Source organism: Mustela putorius, unplaced genomic scaffold, assembly GCF_011764305.1.
Source record: "Mustela putorius furo isolate JIRA1106 unplaced genomic scaffold, ASM1176430v1.1 tig00000407_pilon_pilon_pilon, whole genome shotgun sequence".
Classification (NCBI taxonomy): domain Eukaryota; kingdom Metazoa; phylum Chordata; class Mammalia; order Carnivora; family Mustelidae; genus Mustela; species Mustela putorius.
In genome coordinates, this window is record NW_025421373.1 from 10374961 (window position 1) to 10392889 (window position 17929).

At 38.1% G+C, this 17929-nt stretch overlaps 1 protein-coding gene across 9 annotated transcripts in view; it reads right to left on the reverse strand.

The window, feature by feature from the left end:
* CPLANE1 (ciliogenesis and planar polarity effector 1) overlaps positions 1-17929 on the reverse strand; it is a 138690-nt gene that overhangs the window by 16780 nt on the left and 103981 nt on the right. For all 9 annotated transcript variants that reach the window (XR_006606593.1, XM_045079482.1, XM_045079484.1 and 6 more), the window contains 4 exons: positions 10447-10531; positions 7235-7399; positions 4787-4817; positions 3868-3999 (listed from right to left, as the gene is read on the reverse strand). Coding sequence is in view for 8 of the 9 variants with exons in the window: in XM_045079482.1 (XP_044935417.1) it covers positions 3868-3999; positions 4787-4817; positions 7235-7399; positions 10447-10531 (413 nt within the window). In the remaining variant the exon portion in view is untranslated. The remainder of the gene's footprint in view (positions 1-3867; positions 4000-4786; positions 4818-7234; positions 7400-10446; positions 10532-17929) is intronic.

Here is a 17929-nt window from a genome sequence, read left to right on the forward strand (position 1 = left end):
TTTGGACCAGATGGATCTAACAAATATATCCAGAACATTCCATCCTAAAACAGCAAAATGCACATTCTTTTCAAGTACACATGGAAAATTCTCCAGAATAGATCACATATTAGGCTACTAAACAGGTCTTAACAAATTAAAAAAGATCAAATTCATACCATGCATCTTTTCTGACCACAACAATATGAAACTAGAAATCAACCAGAAGAAAAAATCTGGAAAGAGCATAAATACATGGCAGTTAAATAAAATGCTTCTGAACATGAATAGGTCAACAAAGAAATCAAAACATACATGGGATACATATGAAAGTGAAAACACAATGGTTGCAAATCTTTGGGATGTAGCAAAAGCTGTTCCAAGATAGAATTTTATAGCAATATAAGCCTACCTCAAAAAGGAAGAAAAATTTCAAATAAACTCCTAAAGGAACTAAAAAAAGAAGAACAAACAAAACTCAAAACCAGTAGAAGGAAGGAAATTACAAAGATTAGAGCAATAATAAAGAAACAGAAACTAAAAATCAAAAGACTAGATCAATGAAACCAGAAGTTGTTTTTTTGTTTTTACGATTTTATTTATTTACTTGAGAGAAAGAGTGAGAGAGAGCACGAGAGCAGGGTGAGGGGCAGAGGGAGAAGCAGATTCCCTGCTGCAGGGGGCCTGATGTGGGGCTCAACCCTAGCACTTCGGGACCATAACCTGAGCCGAAGGCAGACACTTAACCAACTGAGCCACTCAGGTGCTCCCAGAAGCTGGTTCTTCAAAAAGGTCAACAAAATTGATAAAACTTCAGTCAGATTCAACAACAACAACAACAACAACAAAAAGAGAGAGAGAGAGACAGAGAAAGAGATAACTCAAATAAACAAAAGGAGAAATGAAAGAGGAGAAACATAACCATCACCACAGTAAGAGAATATTATATGCCAACAAACTGGACAACCAACAAAAGAAAGGGAAGAATTCCTAGAAACATAAAACCTCCCAAAACTGAAACAGGAAGAATTGGAAAATTTGAGCAGACTGACTACCAGCAATGAAATTGAATCTATAATCAAAAAACTTCCAACAAGGGACACCTGGGTGGCTCAGTTGATTGAGCAACTGCCTTCGGCTCAGGTCATGATCCTGGAGTCCTGGGATCGAGTCCCACGTTGGGCTCCCTGCTCGGCGGGGAGTCTGCTTCTCCTGCTGACCTCTCTACTCTCATACTCTCTCTCTCAAATAAATAAATAAAATCTTAAAAAAAAAAAAAAGAATTCTCCTAGGGACTTTTTCAAGTCCCCCATACTTAAAAAAACAAAAACAAAAACAAAAAAAACTTCCAACAAACAAAAGTCCATGACCAGACAACTTCACAGATAAATTCTACCAAACATGTACAGAAGAGTTAGTATGTATTCTTCTCAAACTATTCCAAAATATAAAAGAGGAAGGAAAGCTTCCAAATTAATTCTATAGGGCCATCATTACCTTGATACCCAAACCAGATAAACATACTACAAAAAAAGAGAACTACTATGGCACCTGGGTGGGCTCAGTTGATTAAGTATCTGACTTTTGATTTCAGCTCAGGTCATGATCTTGGGGGTTGTGAGAATGAGTCCTGCATTGGGCTCCATGCTCAGCGGGAGTCTGCCTAAGATTCTCTCTCTTCCTATCCCTCTGCCCCTCCCTGTCATGCTTTCTCTCTAAAATAATAAATAAACAAATCTTTAAAGATTTTTTTTTTTAATTTCACAGACAGAGATAGGCAGAGAGGCAGGCAGAGAGAGAGAGAGAGAGGGAAGCAGGCTCCCAGCCGAGCAGGGAGCCCTATGCTGGGCTCGATCGCAGGACCTTGGGATCATGACTGAGCCAAAGGCAGAGGCTTTAACCCACTGAGCCACCCAAGTGCCCCTAAACAAATCTTTATAAAGAGAGAATTACAGGGCAATATCTCTGATGAACAGGTGCAAAAATCCTCAACAAAATATTAATTAGCAAACCAAAGTAATAATACATTAAAAAAATCATTTACCACAATAAAGTGGGATTAATTCCAAGGACGTAAGGGTGGCTCAATATCTGCAAATCAATAAATGTGATACATCACATCAACAAGAGAAAGGATTAAAAAAAAAAGATCATTTCAATGGATGCAGAAAAAACATGTGACAAAGTATAACATCCATGCATGACAAAAACCTTCAATGAAATAGGATTAGAGGAAACATACCTCAACATAATTAAGGCCATATATGAAAAACTCACAGCTAATGTCATACTCAATGGTAAGAAACTTGAGAGCTTTTCCCCTAAGATCAGAACAAGACGAAGATGTCCATTCTCACCACTTGCATTCAACATAGTACTGGAAGTCCTAGCCACACAATTACACAAGAAAAAGGGAAAAAAGTATCCAAATTGGCAAGGAAGAAATAAAACTTTCAGTATTTGCAGAAGACATGATACGATATATAGGAAGTCCTACAGACTCCACCAAAAAACTAGAACTGATCATTTAATTCAGTAAGATGCAATCAATATATAGAAATTCATTACATTTCTATATACTAGTAATGAAGTAGCAGAAAAAGAAATTAAGAAAACAATCCTACTTATAATTACACCAGAAATAATAAAATACCTAGGAATAAATCTCACCAAGGAAGTGAAAGACCTTGTATTCTGAAAACTATAAAACCTGATAAAAGAAATTAAAGATTATGCAAACAAATGGAAAGATATTCCATATTCATGGACTGGGAAACAAATACTGTTAAAATGTCCATACTACCCACAGCAATCTACAGAAAACACCAGTAGCATTTTTCACAAATGACCCCCCAATGTGTATGGAACCACAAAAGACTCCAAGCCAAAGCAATCTTGAAAAAGTACAAAAGTGTAAAAGTATCACAATACCAGATTTCAAGATATACCACAATGCTGTAGTAATCAAAACAGTATGGTACTGGCACAAAAAGAGCCACACAGCTCAGTGGAACAGAACAGAGAGCCCAGAAATAAACACACTATTATATGGTCAATTAATTAATTAATTAATTGGCAAACAGGAAAGAATTTGCTATAGGAAAATATGGTCGCTTCAACAAATGGGTGTTGGGAAAACTGGACAGCAACATGCAAAAGAATGAAACTGGACCACCTTCTTACACCAAACAGAAAAATAAATTCAAAATGGATTAAGGACCCAAATGTGAGACCTGAAACCATAAAAATTCTGGAAGAGAACACAGGCAGTAATTTCTCTGACATGGATTGTAGCAACATTTTTCTACATGTCTTCTGAGGCAAGGGTAACAAACAAAAATAAATGACTGGGACTACATCAAAATACAAAGCTTCTGCACAGCAAAAGGAACAATCAACAAAACTAAAAGACGACCTACTGAATGGGAGAACATATTTGCAAATGACATGTCTGATAAACGGTTCATATCCAAAATATATAAAGAATTTATACAACTCGACACCAAAAAAACCCCCAAATAATCCAATTTAAAGGTTGACAGAAGACATGAACAGACATTTCTCCAAAGAAGACATCCAAATAGACAACAGACACATGAAAAAATATATATATATATATATAAAATAATGACAACAAAAATAAAAATAAGTGATGAGACTTTGGGAAAACTCCCAAGATATAGATGTGCTGCTGTATTAAATACACAAATCTGACTAATGTTGGAGAAAGGGAGTAATGACACATAAACATCACAAAAAGTATTTATGAAGAAAATAACTAAGTTTTGTGTTTGTTTCATAAAAATCACATTAAAATATGGTCAATTTTTAATATTCCTGAACTATAAGCATTTTAAATGAGTTAAAAATGATCTATTCAAGGATTACCTGCAGATACTCTTAGCTTGTTGTTCTGTTAAACCAAGCTCCTCCCTGGAAACTCCGTCTTTTGTTATAAGGTCTTCAATGATGTCTCCAATATCAGTTAACCCAGTCAGCTGGAGTGGATCTACTGAAACGCTTCATTTTCAAATCCAATTTGAGAAATATTAGTTAGTATCTACAATGTAATTACATTAATCAAAAATGAACAAGTAAAGTTGAAAAAATGAACATGTAAAGCTATGTCCTCTAAGAGCATAAATGAACACAAAAATAATAAACACAGACCTAATGTTCCTTCTATTTTCTAGGAATCCTCAGCAAAAGTCTAATCATCAGTCATTGACGACTTCTTTTGTGCTCTTAAAAAAGTGAACCTGAGGGTTGCTGGGGGGAGGGGGGTTGGGAGAGGGGGTGGGATTATGGACATTGGGGAGGGTGTGTGCTTTGGTGAGTGCTGTGAAGTGTGTAAACCTGGTGATTCACAGACCTGTACCCCTGGGGATAAAAATATATGTTTATAAATAAACAAACAAATAAATAAACAAATAAAATAATAATAAACAAAAAAATATGAAAAAAAAATAAATAAAATTCTTACAGGAAGAAAAAAAAAAAAGTGAACCTACCGCTCAGGAGATAACCTCTACCTGTCCTGCCTACTGAATACACACGCAGTAAAGGATGCAGCAAACGCAGTCTACTGCATTCTAATTACCTATGCTGAAACAAAACCGTAAAGGATATAATAAAGCAATCCTCAGCTTCTTAAAACATCCCATTCCCAATGAGAATTATATTCCTTTCAGTCCATGAAAAAATATGTAGTGTAGAAGCTCACATACACATGAACAACAGAGTTTCTAAAACACACAGTTTATACCCAATCTTAAGTAAACCTGTGAATTATTCTGAAGATATTTACCTCTCAAATAACTCATCACTGTTATTCACACCTTAAAAGAAGAGAAACATTATTAATAAAAATTTGGGGCCAATAATTTTTTATACTGTCATCTATTAACCTCTTTAGAAATTATATAACCAGAAATTAAAATATTTTAAACCTCCAAATAGGTTTAAAGATATATATGTGTAATTTATTTATCCTCCCCTTAATTGTGCTATTTGGTAGTGTATACTCTGCATTTTTAGATGATTACTTTTCTATCCAGAATACTCTGAATAGTTTAGGAAGTACAGTTCTTCTTCGCTTAGTACACAGTTTGAAATACTAAAGTGTGGGGTGCCTGGGTGGCTCAGTCCTTAAGCATCTGTCTAGGATGCTCAAGGGTCCCAGGGATCCCAGGGTCCTGGGGCCTGCTTCTCCCGCTCCCACTCCCCATACTTGTGTTTCCTCTCTGTCTCTCTGTCAAATAAATAAAATAGAATTTTAAAAAATAAACAAACATAAATACTGAAGTGCAATTTACTGAAACAACAACAAAACAAAAAATGTTCTGATGATCTAAAAGTAATACATTTAGGAAAATAATCTAATTTCATTCAAAGAAGCCATTACTTGGAAGAACAGGACCCAAAAGAATAATTTTTAAACCTTGTCCAATATTAACTACATGTCTTTAAAGCAAAACACCTAATCTACTCAATTTTTGATACGTTTACTCCTCAAGGAGAATTGAGTTACTATGGGGGAAAGTGTTCTGACATCTCTTCTCAAAAACATTTCCTTGTTAAGATCTCATTAGATGAATCCACCCTGACCAAAGACTTATATATCCACAGGTTTTTAATACCAATTTTGCTTTCCTAAGCACATGTTATTTTGTTTAATTTATTAATCCTCAAATCAAGGATTTTACATATCTTTGTTTTCAGAGTTGGGGCATTTGTGAGGTTTTAATAGCAATTAATTCAATTTAACTATTTTTTTAAGATTATTAAAGTAGCATAAGCAGTAAAAAATGCTTTTTTAAAAATGGCATAGTAGGGATGCCTGGGTGGCTCAGTTGGTTAAGCGGCTGCCTTCGGCTCAGGTCATGATCCCAGCATCCTGGGATTGAGTTCCACATCAGGCTCCTTGCTCAGCGGGGAGCCTGCTTCTCCCTCTGCCTCTGCCTGCCACTCTGTCTGCCTATGCTCACTCTCTCTGACAAATAAATAAATAAAATCTTAAAGATTATTTATTTATTTATTTGACAGAGAGAGATCACAAGTAGGCAGAGAGGCAGGCAGAGAGAGAGAGAGGAAGGGAAGCAGGCTCCCTGCCGAGCAGAGAGCCCGACGCCGAACTTGATCCCAGGACCCTGAGTTCATAACCTGAGCCGAAGGCAGCGGCTAAACCCACTGAGCCACCCAGGCGCCCGAAATAAATAAAATCTTAAAAAAAAATTAAAAATAAATAAAAATGGCATAGTGGTTATTAAAAGGAAAACTGTTAATAAGCTCGCTTTCAGTCTTGTAATTTTTTTCTCTAAGTTCTTCCTAGATTCCAATTGTATTTTGGTCGTCATCCTATGGGGTTGATCATTTCCACTTCACAGAGTTGTGGAGATTGAGTGCAGTACCTAAAGCACCTAGCTGAGAACGTGTTTGATTCCTGTAGGTTCTCAGTCATCTGTAGCTTTTGCTTGACTCTTCCAGGGGAGAGCTGACAGATGAGGTTAAAGAGGTTGTACAGGGTTCTGACTGTTTATGCTACTTTAATAATGACAATAAAACATACTATAAACACTTAGAAAATTCATCATTTTTGACCATCAATAGCTGAGAGAGAAAAAATATTTCAAAGCCACTGTCAGTAGCCCATGCACTTTCAAGCAAAAAGTGCACTTTCAATTGCCAACTCCACATGAAATAGAATGAAAACTGGCACTAAACTTGTCTAAGTCTCAAAATTCTTTTTTTTTTTTCTAAGTCTCAAAATTCTCAACCGTACAACTGAGATATTAATGGCATCCCCTTCACAGGCTAAGCTCACATCAGGGTCAATGTATGTAAAGCAGTCTTATCTGGAACGTGGCAGTCTCCAGAATCTATAGCCGTTATTTTGTTTTCATAATTAAAACTCCAGGTTCTCAATATTGGCTGAGTCTGAATTTCCCAAGTTTTATAAAAATCAGATAGAATAGTAAATCCAGTTTCTCTATATTTAACATCAATAAATAACTTGGAGATATCTAATCATACTTCTTATTAGAGATAACGATACAGGCTTGCAATAGATCTTAGGAAGATGATAAGACAACATAGTTCTTCAAGCGAACGGCACAATTTTTAACTTCCCTCCCTTGAAATTTATAAATATTGCAAAATGGCTTCACAAATCTTTCACAAATGTGTTCCCAATAAATTACTCTTCAGTAACAGTATGCGGGAAAACAAAAGTGTAAGTGAAAAAAATGAACAGTACCAGGAGAAGTTGTATTCTGGTCACTGAAAAGGCTGAGAGCTGAGTCAGCAGAAGGAAACACACAAGTTTTCTGACTAGAATGAGTTTCTGTCACTGAAAATTCAGCTTCTGAAGTCTCCTCTTTGGCACATTGAGCATCCTTATTCGTATGAGTCAGGAAATGTACTAATCCAAAGTAAAATGGTTGAGGAAGAAAAGCACATGGGAAAAAAAAGATACAAAAGTTAACACTTTCACATGGCAAAAGATGTATCAGAAGTTTACAATATATTATTTTGATAACTTTCTATTCTATAATAGAATGTAATTTAATATATTTAAATTTAATCTCCCTCATAGTAAAACTATTAAATTTACTATCAATTTCAGAAAACATGGTGGATGAGTTAGACAGTCTCCTGCCCTATTATAAAAACACAGAAGAAATGTTAAATTAAAAAAAATAGATTAATATGTAACCAAGCCTTGTAAATAAAGAAATCCCCCAGTCCCAGAAAAGAAAAAGGAATCAAAGCTGGGCAATATATGGGCAATGATGCTGGGATAGTCCATACAAAAAAGGAGTTTTCTGTCATCTGCAGTGGAGAGAACTGATCTAACTTCATATGGCCTAGAGCTCTGAAGGATAGCTCTGCCCATAAAATGAGGATAAGAAGGATGGCTCTGTCCATAAAACGAGGATAAGAAAATCGGAGACCAGCAAAGAAGTTTCCTGAAGAGCAGATGGGAGAAAAATAACTCAGCTGAGAAATCAAAACTCCTGTTGTGCCACAATCAGGAATGGGATCTGAATTTATACTATCTATGTACTAATAACAACTATAAGCCAAAAATGTATATAAAGATTTGCCCCCCAAATTTTTCTACTTCAGTAGATCTCAAGAGGCAAATATAAAACCATATTAAAGGTGAGTATATACAACCGAGCACAACTCCCCTAAAGATAAGTTCATGATTTAAAAAAAAGAAAAAAAAAGAAAACACACAAAAAACCAAATTGCACAAAGAAACCACCATAAGAGAGAGCTGTATGCAGATCTGATAACTGAGAATATACATGCATGAAGTAAAACAATCTGAAAGGGCATAAAATATTACTAAAATCACTAAGCAGATAAAGAAGACAGAGAAACCATAATAAAAGAACAGGACAGGGGCACCTGGGTGGCTCAGTGGGTTAAGCCTCTGCTTTCAGCTCAGGTCATGATCTCGGGGTCCTGGGATCGAGCCCTGCATCGGGCTCTTTGCTCAGCAGGGAGCCTGCTTCCCCCACCCCTGCCTGCCTCTCTGCCTACTTGTGATCTCTCTCTCTCTGTCAAATAAATAAATAAAATCTTTAAAAAAATAAATTAAAGGAGTAATAATATTATATCTGTGTTTTAAAAAAAAGAAAACCTTATCTTTTTAAACATATTTATAAAATATTTATAGGTAGATAATAGACTGTTTGTAATTTGCTTCAAAACCATCCAGGAAAAGGTGGGAAGAGTAGGTGGGTGTATAGATAAAAGAGGATTGGCCATGAGTTGATAATTGTTAAAGGTGGTTATAGGGTACATGAAGGTTAATTATACCATTCTGTCTTCTACTGAAATTTTCCATGATAAATTTTTTAAAAATAAAATGTATCAAAAAAGATACACCAGGGAAAACCAAGCAGAGAAATATTAATATTAGACAAAATTGAATGAGTATAAAAACATTATTGGAGATAATGAGGTTCATTAAATGAGAAAAGGGTAAAAATTCAACAAAAAATGTATCAATCAAGAACAGAATCACTTTATTACATAGCCTCTACTATATAATGCAATATTCAACAGAATCATAAGAAGAAATTCCACAATCACTGTGGGCAATTTTTAATGCACCCTTTTGAGCAATGAACAGATCAAGCAGACTAAAATACCAGAAACAGAAAATGTGGACAATTTAAAAGCTTGATTATACATATATATATGTATACATAGACAATCTAAAGGTTGATAGAACATACATACACACACACGCATGCATGCACAATACCCACATATAGACTACACAAAACAACAGAAAATTCATATTCTTTCCAAATAAACATTTACAAAAACTATACATCCCAGGCCACAAAGGAAATTTTTCTTTTTAAGATTTTATTTCTTTGGCAAAAACAAACGCAGCGAGAGAGAGAACACAAGCAGGGGGAGTGGGAGAGGGAGAAGCAGGCTTCCTGCTGAGCAGAGAGCCCGATGTGGGGCTCGATTCCAGGACCCTGGGATCATGTCCTGAGCCAAAGGCAGATACTTCACAGCTGAGCCACCCAGGAACCCCCACAAAGGAAATTTTAACGAACATCTAAAAGTTGCTATTATCATACACTCATCTAATCAAAATGCAATGAAAATGAGAGTAGGTTAAAAATATAGTCAAAACCGCATAATATTAATAAGTTAAAAATCCCTTTCATGAGCAAAAGAAGACATCTTAATACAAATTACAAACTAGATCAAAACAACGCCAAAACATAGTGCATATCAACACTCTTGTCTGTGTCCCTGCAGGAACATGTTTAGCTTCAAATACATATATTAGAAAAAAAGAATGAAGATAGGAAAAAGTCAATAGTTTAAGCCCTCAAAAACCGAAGAAATAATGGAGTTAGGGGGTAGAAATTTATGAAAAAGAAAATTAAATGACAGAATCAAACCAAAGTCTGTTTAAAAAAATAAAAAATAGAAAACTGTTAAGTTGCTGACAAGACTGAATTAAAGAGAATGTAGAGATAAACAACTATCGGCACAGTAGAAAGTTTTTTAAGTAACTACCCTAATTTCATTCTTTCAATAAGAAACACAAACATATTCTATTTCACCACTGCCTGGCCATCTAACCAGAGCCTCAAATTCCAGTTCTGCAGTTGACCAGGGGCAAACAGCAACCTCAGCACCAAGCTCTGTGCAGCCCTCAGCAAGCGTGTGGTGGGCAGTGCCCCACTCTAGGAGGCTGGGCATTGGTTTCTGGGGTGGGGTGGGGGTGGGGGAATGGCCTGAGTGGGAGCCAATCACATTATCATGAGAATAATCCTAATCTAACAAGGGACTGTGGGCTTCAGCTCACAAATGAAAACTATTCCTAGTTATGTAGCTCTCAAAGGCCAATGCTTATTCTTTCAAAGCAAGGCTTCAGTCTCCTCTACCAACGCCCCCCCCCCCCCCCGCCTATAACACACAGACCTTCAGAAATGCCACTGGCTTTTGAAGCCAATGTTCTTTCAGATTCAGGACTAGAAGACAATTCAATGTGATCTTCAGGTTCCACCTACAGAAAAACACACAACAAAATGACTTAAAAATTTTATAGTTTGATAATTTCACAATATTGTTAAGTAAGCTTTTATTTATTTTTTTAAAGATTTTATTTATTTATTTGACAGACAGAAATCACAAGTAGGCAGAGAGGCAGGCAGAGAGAGAGGAGGAAGCAGGCTCCCCGCTGAGCAGAGAGCCCAATGTGGGGCTTGATCCCAGGACACTGGGATCATAACCTGAGCCGAAGGCAGAGGCTTTAACCCACTGAGCCACCCAGGCACCCCTTAAATAAGCTTTTAAATATTAGGGTAATGTACCTTTTAAATATTAGGGTGACAATGAAAGAAATGTGACTAAATCCAGTAAGAGCTAAATGCGGGGATGGATGAAGAGAAGCAAATTTTTACTTATTTGTAATCTAAATGATTTAATCTTTTTAGGCATCTTAAGGAAAACAACATCGTATTAGGTTTAGATTGGGAAGGAACATTAGCTACCTTTTAGACAAAACCTTTCATTTTATAAATGAGAGAACAGGACCCAGAGAAATTCAGTGACTTTCTTAGCGGCAGAACATGGATTTGAACTGAGGCCTTCAAAGCCCCTAGTTGGTGCTTGTCCACAATTATTCCTCTGTTTCTTCTAGGCTGTTCTCTTAATTAAAATAGATAAGTCAAAATCTTTGTATTTCTGTGTGCATTATAATAGGATGAGAGCATTGTAAAACAATATCCGAAAATTTTTCATTTAAATCAGTGTTAGTTCCTTCAAAGTAGTCACCTTAGTGGACTAAATACTTATAGAGTTTGATCAACCTTCCTTTGAGAACTCTTCCTTTGAAATCGTCTCCTAGGCTTGCATACTATTATTAGTAACTGTTCAGGTGATAAGTCTTTATTATATAAATGGGATCTTATTACTCTCAGAATCTAAAACCAAGAGAGCAAAGATAACCATTAAATAAGCATGTATTGAATGCCTGCCATGTTACTGAGCAAAAGGCAAGGTCCCTATCCTCTAGTATTAAAAGGCTTAGGTGAGAGGGGAGCTGTAACAGAGCTTTTAGGAACTTTATCAAAATGTATGTGTGTGATCTACACATTCCCCGCTGCCAAGCCACTGGCTCCTCCTCTGCCCCCAGCCTACTGCCCCAGATTCAGCAGGGCTGGCATGTATATTTTTGAAAAGATCACAACATGCATAGCTGTCCTTTTATCTAATGGATACAGATGTGTGGAAATTCCTTTTTTTTAAACAAATTACGTTATGTTAGTCACCATATAGTACATCATTATTTTTTTTAAAAGATTTTATTTATTTATTTGACAGAGAGAAATCACAAGCAGACGAGGAAGCAGGCTCCCTGCTGAGCAGAGAGCCTGATATGGGGCTCGATCCCAGGACCCTTAGATCATGACCTGAGCTGAAGGCAGAGGCTTTCACCCACTGAGCCACCCAGGCACCTCACGAAGTGAATGATTTTTATCTGGAGACTTAGCTGACCAGAATAAAGACTCTAGCTCCCAGCCCCCCTAGCGGCCGGGTGTGACTATATGACTTGCTTTTGACCAGGGAGATGTTAACAGAAGTATCTTATGGTTCTGGATGCTATTGTAAATGGAACTGATTCTCTAATTTCTCTTTCTACACTTACATTGTTAATGGATAAGAAGGCAACTGATTTCTGTGCATTGATTTTGTATCCTGCCACAGTACTGAATTACTGTTCAAGTAATTTGGGGGTGGAGTCTTTTGGGTTTTCCACATAAAGTGTCATGTCATCTGCGAAGAGAGAAAGTTTGACGTCTTCTTTGCCAATTCAAATACCTTTTATTTTATTTATTTTTTGTCTTATTGCTGTTGCTAGGACTTCTAGTACTACGTTGAACAACAGTGGTGAGAGTGGGCATCCTTGTTGTGTTCCTGATCTTAAGGAAAAGGCTCTCAGCTTTTCCCCACTGAGAATGATATTCGCTATGGGTTTTTCATAAATGGATTTTACGAAATTGAGGAATGTTCCCCCATCCTTATACTCTGAAGAGTTTTAATCAGAAATGATGCTGTATTTTGTTAAATGCTTTTTCTGCATCAATTTAGAGGACCATATGGTTCTTCTCTATCCTCTTATTAATGTGTTCTATCACAATGATTGATTTGCAAATGTTAAACTACCCTCGCATCCCAGGGATAAGCCCACCTGGTCAAGGTGGACAATCCTTTTTATGTAGTGTTGAATCCTATTAGCTAGGATCTTGTTGAGAATTTTGGCATCCATATTCACCAGGGATATTGGTCTGAAATTCTCCTTTTTGATGAGGTCTTTGCCTAGTTTTGGGATCAAGATAATGCTGGCCTCAAAGAAAGTCTGGAAGTTTTCCTTCTGTTTCTATTTTTTGAAACAGTTTCAGGAGAATAGGTATTTTTTCTTTTTTGAATGTTTGGGAGAATTCCCCAGGAAATCCATCAGGTCCTGGACTCTTGTTTTTGGGGAGCTTTGTGATCACTGCTCAATCTCATTACTCGTTATTGATCTATTCAGGTTATTGATTGCTTTCTGTTTCAGTCTTGGTAATTTACAGATTTCCAGGAATGCATCCATTTCTTCCAGGTTGCTTAATTTATTGGCATATAGCTGTTGAAAATAATTTCTGATAATTGTTTCTATTCTGGCCAGTGGTTTAATGACCTTATTAATACTTTCAAAGAACCAGCTTCTAGTTTCGTTGGTGTGTTGGTTCTACTGTATTTCTGGTTTCTAATTCATTGATCTCTGCTCTATTCTTGATTATTTCCCTTCTCCTATATGGGTTAGACTTAATTTGTTGTTGGTTTTCCAGGTCTTTCAAGGTGTAAAGATAGTGTGTGTATTCAGGATTTTTCTACTCTTTTGAGAGGCTTAGATGGCTATGTATTTCCCCCTTAGGGGGAAATCCTTTGCCAAATCCCATAGGTTTTGGACCGATGCGTTATCATTCTCATTGGTTTCCATGAATTGTTTAGTTCTTCTCTGATTTCCTGGTTGACTCAAACATCTTGAGCAGGATGGTCTTCAGCTTCCAAATGTTTGAATTTCTTCCAAACTTTTTCTTGTGATTGAGTTCCAGTTTCAAAGCACTGGTGAGAATATGCAGGGAATAATCTCAGTCTTTTGGTATCAGTTGACACCTGATTTGTGATCCAGTATGTGCTCTCTTCTGGAGAAAATTCTATGCACACTTGAGAAGAATGAGTATTCTGTTGTTTTAGGGTGTAATGTTCTGTATATATTTATGAGATCCACCTGGTCCAGAGTGTCATTCAAAGCTCTTGTTCCTTTGTTGATTTTCTGCTTAAATGATCTATTGCTGAGAGTGGAGCGCTGAGGTTTCCTATTATTAACATATTATTATCAATATGTCTCCTTTATTTTGATTAACATTTGTCTTATATAGTTGACTGCTCCCATGTTGGCGGCATAGATATTTACAATTGTTAGATCTTCTTGTTGGATAGACCCTTTAAGAATGATTTGGTGCCCTTCTGTATTTCTAACTACAGTCTTTAGCTTAAAATCTAATTTGTCTGCTATGAGAATTGCTACCCCAGCTTTCTTTTGAGGTCCATTGGCATGAAAGATGGCTCTCTGTCCTTTCATTTTCAGTCTGGATGTATCTTTAGGTTCAAAAAGAGTCTCTTGTAGACAACATATGGATGGGTCTGTCTTTTTATCCATTCTGCAAACCTGTGCCATTTTATGGGAACATTTAGGCCATTCACGTTGAGAGTGATTATTGAAAGATTTGATTTTATTGTCATCATCTTGCCTGTCAAGTCCTTGTTTCTATAGATTGTCTCTATAGATACAAGTATCACTCTCGGGGTCTTTCCCCTTTTATAGAACCCCTCTTAATATTTTTTTGCAGGACTTAGTGGTACTTGCTTAGTGGTCACATATTCTTTTAGTGTCTGCCAGTCCTGGAAGCTCTTTATCTCTCCATTCATTCAGAGTGACTGCCTTGCTGGATAAAGAATTCTTGGTTGCATGTTCTTCTCATTTAGTACCCTGAATATGTTTGCCAGCCCTTTCTGGCTTGCCAGGTGTCTGTGGACAGGTCTGACACTATTCCAATGTTCCTCCTTCAGTACATAAAGAATCTCTTGCCCCTAACTGCCCTTAAGATGGTTTCCTTGGGGGGCACCTGGGTGGCTCAGTGGGTTAAGCCTCTGCCTTCGGCTCAGGTCATGATCCCAGGGTCCTGGGATCGAGCCCCACATCGGGCTCTCTGCTCTGCAGGGAGCCTGCTTCCTCCTCTCTCTCTGCCTGCCTCTCTGCCTACTTGTGATCTCTGTCAGATAAATAAAGAAAAAATCTTTTAGGGACGCCTGGGTGGCTCAGTTGGTTAAGCAGCTGCCTTCGGCTCAGGTCATAATCCCTGCGTCCTGGGATCGAGTCCCACATCGGGCTCCTTGCTCGGCAAGGAGCCTGCTTCTCCCTCTGCCTCTGCCTGCCATTCTGTCTGCCTATGCTCGCTCTCTCCCTCTCTTTTTTTTTTTTTTTTTTTAAAGATTTTATTTATTTATTTGACAGAGAGAAATCACAAGTAGATGGAGAGGCAGGCAGAGAGAGAGAGAGGGAGGCAGGCTCCCTGCTGAGCAGAGAGCCCGATGCGGGACTCGATCCCAGGACCCTGAGATCATGACCTGAGCCGAAGGCAGCGGCTTAACCCACTGAGCCACCCAGGCGCCCGCTCTCTCCCTCTCTTTCTCTGATAAATAAATTTAAAAAAAAAACCTTTAAAAAAAAATCTTTTAAAAAAAAAAAAGATGGTTTCCTTGATTTTAAGATTTGTGAGTTTTACTATTACATGCCGTGGAGATGGTCTGTTCTCATTGATCTTGGGAGAGGACTTCTCTGCCTCTAGGACATGAATGTTTTTTTCCTTCCCCAGATTAGGGAAGTTCCTGGATATGATTTGCTCAAATGTATCTTCTGGTCCTCTCCCTCTCCACCCCCTCAGGGATCCCAATAATCCTGACACTGGAACATTTCATAGCATCATTTATTTCTCTAATTCTGTTTTCATGGATTTTAAGCTGTTTGTTCCAGGCCTCCTCCTGTTCCTTCTTTTCTATCAGTTTGCCTTCTAGATCACTAATTGTTCTTCTGCCTCGTTTACCCTAGCATTAGAGTATCTAGATTGGATCTCAATAATAGCATTTTTAAGTTCTGGCAGATCAGCTCTCAGATGTCAGTCTATTTCTGACATCTGGCTTATACCCATATCCATTAGTTCTGTGGCAGAGGTCACAGTCTCTGAATTTTTCCTGTGTTAGGGGTTCCTTCTCTTAATCATTCTGTTGATGGGTGGTTGAGGGAATGTACAGAGTCCAAATGATTGACTGCAACCCAAGCAGGATGCACCTTTTTTATAGGGATCTTAGGGATGTTGGCCTCTTGTTCTTTCAGACTGTCTTCTGGGGGAGGGGCCTGTCCTGCTGTTACTCAGGCAACCCTGTTTGGGCAAAGCTGCCCTGCCTCCTGTAGGGAGGAAATGGGCTCAGTGAAAACCAGTTTTGGAGGGCTTTTGTGCTCTGGCAGCTTTTCCTGGCAGCTTTCCACATCTCTTCTGAAAGTCAGAGTAGAAGTGACTGTATCCATATCTCTATCTCAGAACAGAGAAATCACAGTCTCTTCTTCAGACTGTGGCCACATTCAGGCCACATTGTCTCCATTTTTGTCTGTATTGCTAAAAAACACAGTATTCTGGGTTGTACACCCATAGCAGCTCTGCTAGGCCTTGCTTCCAGGTCCAGGTATGTCTCTGCTTTTTGTGCTTCTAAAACCACTAGTCGCCCCTGGTTCGCATGTGCATCCCTGCAGCTCTAGGTTTCAATCTGGGGGGCTGTCCTAACACGTCCTTTCACCACTGCTACCAATCAAAGTTCCCCGCTTGAGATATTCAACTTGTAGAGCTCCAGATATATCTTCTTACACCACAGGGTGATTTCATGGGTGTTTAGAATGATCTGGTAGACATCTAGCTCAGTTTAGAGGACAGGTTGAAACAGGGTCCCCTATTCCTCCACCATCTTTACATTTCCCCTGTGGAAATTCCATGAGACTCTTTCTTTGCTTTGCTTTCTCCTGAGTCTCTTAACTACTTCAGAATGCTCCTTCTCAAGCTTTATTGTCGAGTCATCTTTAAAAGTTCATGCATCCACAGAATTCTGTCCTTTACCCTCTTTTTCTCCTCATTCAGTGTATACTCCTTGGGTGAGAGCCCTCTTATGATTTGAACTTCCTTGTAAGGAGTCTAAAAATCTGTACCATCAACCCAACTCTAGCTTCTAAGCTCCAGAAGCATATATCCAACTGCTACTAATCTTATACTCCAAATTTAAGATTTTTCTGACCAAAATCACTGTGCCTCTCTTCCCCCAAAACACACAGTCTACTTCTTCCCTGGTTTGGAAAGTGACTCCACCATTTACCCAGGCTCAAAATTTAGATACCACTGTGAAACTATTCTTTTTCACATTTTCAGAGCCAATCACCCTCTGAGTCCTGCTACATCCTTTTCCAACTCTAATCCTAAAGTTCAGGTTATCATTACTTCTTAGCTTGGTATACAGTGAGTCCCAAACATCAATCAGTAAATGCAGTATACAGCTAGCTGCATAAGAGTCATTCATGAAGCATATTAATTACACAAATTACTGGGTCCCACCAAATAATTACTTAAAATCAGAATCTCAAGGTTTGGGCCCACAGCTCTATATTTCTTTCTTTCTTTTTTTTTTTTTTTTTTTTAAAGATTATTTATTTATTTATTTGACAGAGAGAGAGAGAGAGAGAGAGATCACAAGTAAGTAGAGAGGCAGGCAAAGAGAGAGAGAGAGAGAGAGGGAAGCAGGCTCCCCGCTGAGCAGAGAGCCCGATATGGGACTCAATCCCAGGACCCTGAGATCATGACCTGAGCCGAAGGCAGCGGCTTAACCCACTGAGCCACCCAGGCGCCCCACAACTCTGTATTTCTAACAAGGTCCCAAGATGACTCTAAAGAGCAGCCAGTTTAGAACCACTGTGACCCAACCACCTCCCTGTCCTCAGGCTTATCCTCTCCAATCTGCCATCTCCGCTGCTGTTGCCAGAGCATCTAATCACACCACTTCACTGCCCAAAATTCTTCAGTGGTTCCCTCCTGCCTATTTATAGTATAGAAAAAAATCCTAATCACTTGACATAGCAAACAATACTTTCCATCATCACTTATCTACCCTAATCTACCTTTACTGCCAGATGTCCTAAAGCCCAGTATCATCAACCTCTACCTCACAATGTTTCATCAGCCTTTCCTTACCTAACTGGTGAATATCAATTCATTACCAACTCCAGAGTCACCTCTATAAAGGCATCACTGATGCTATA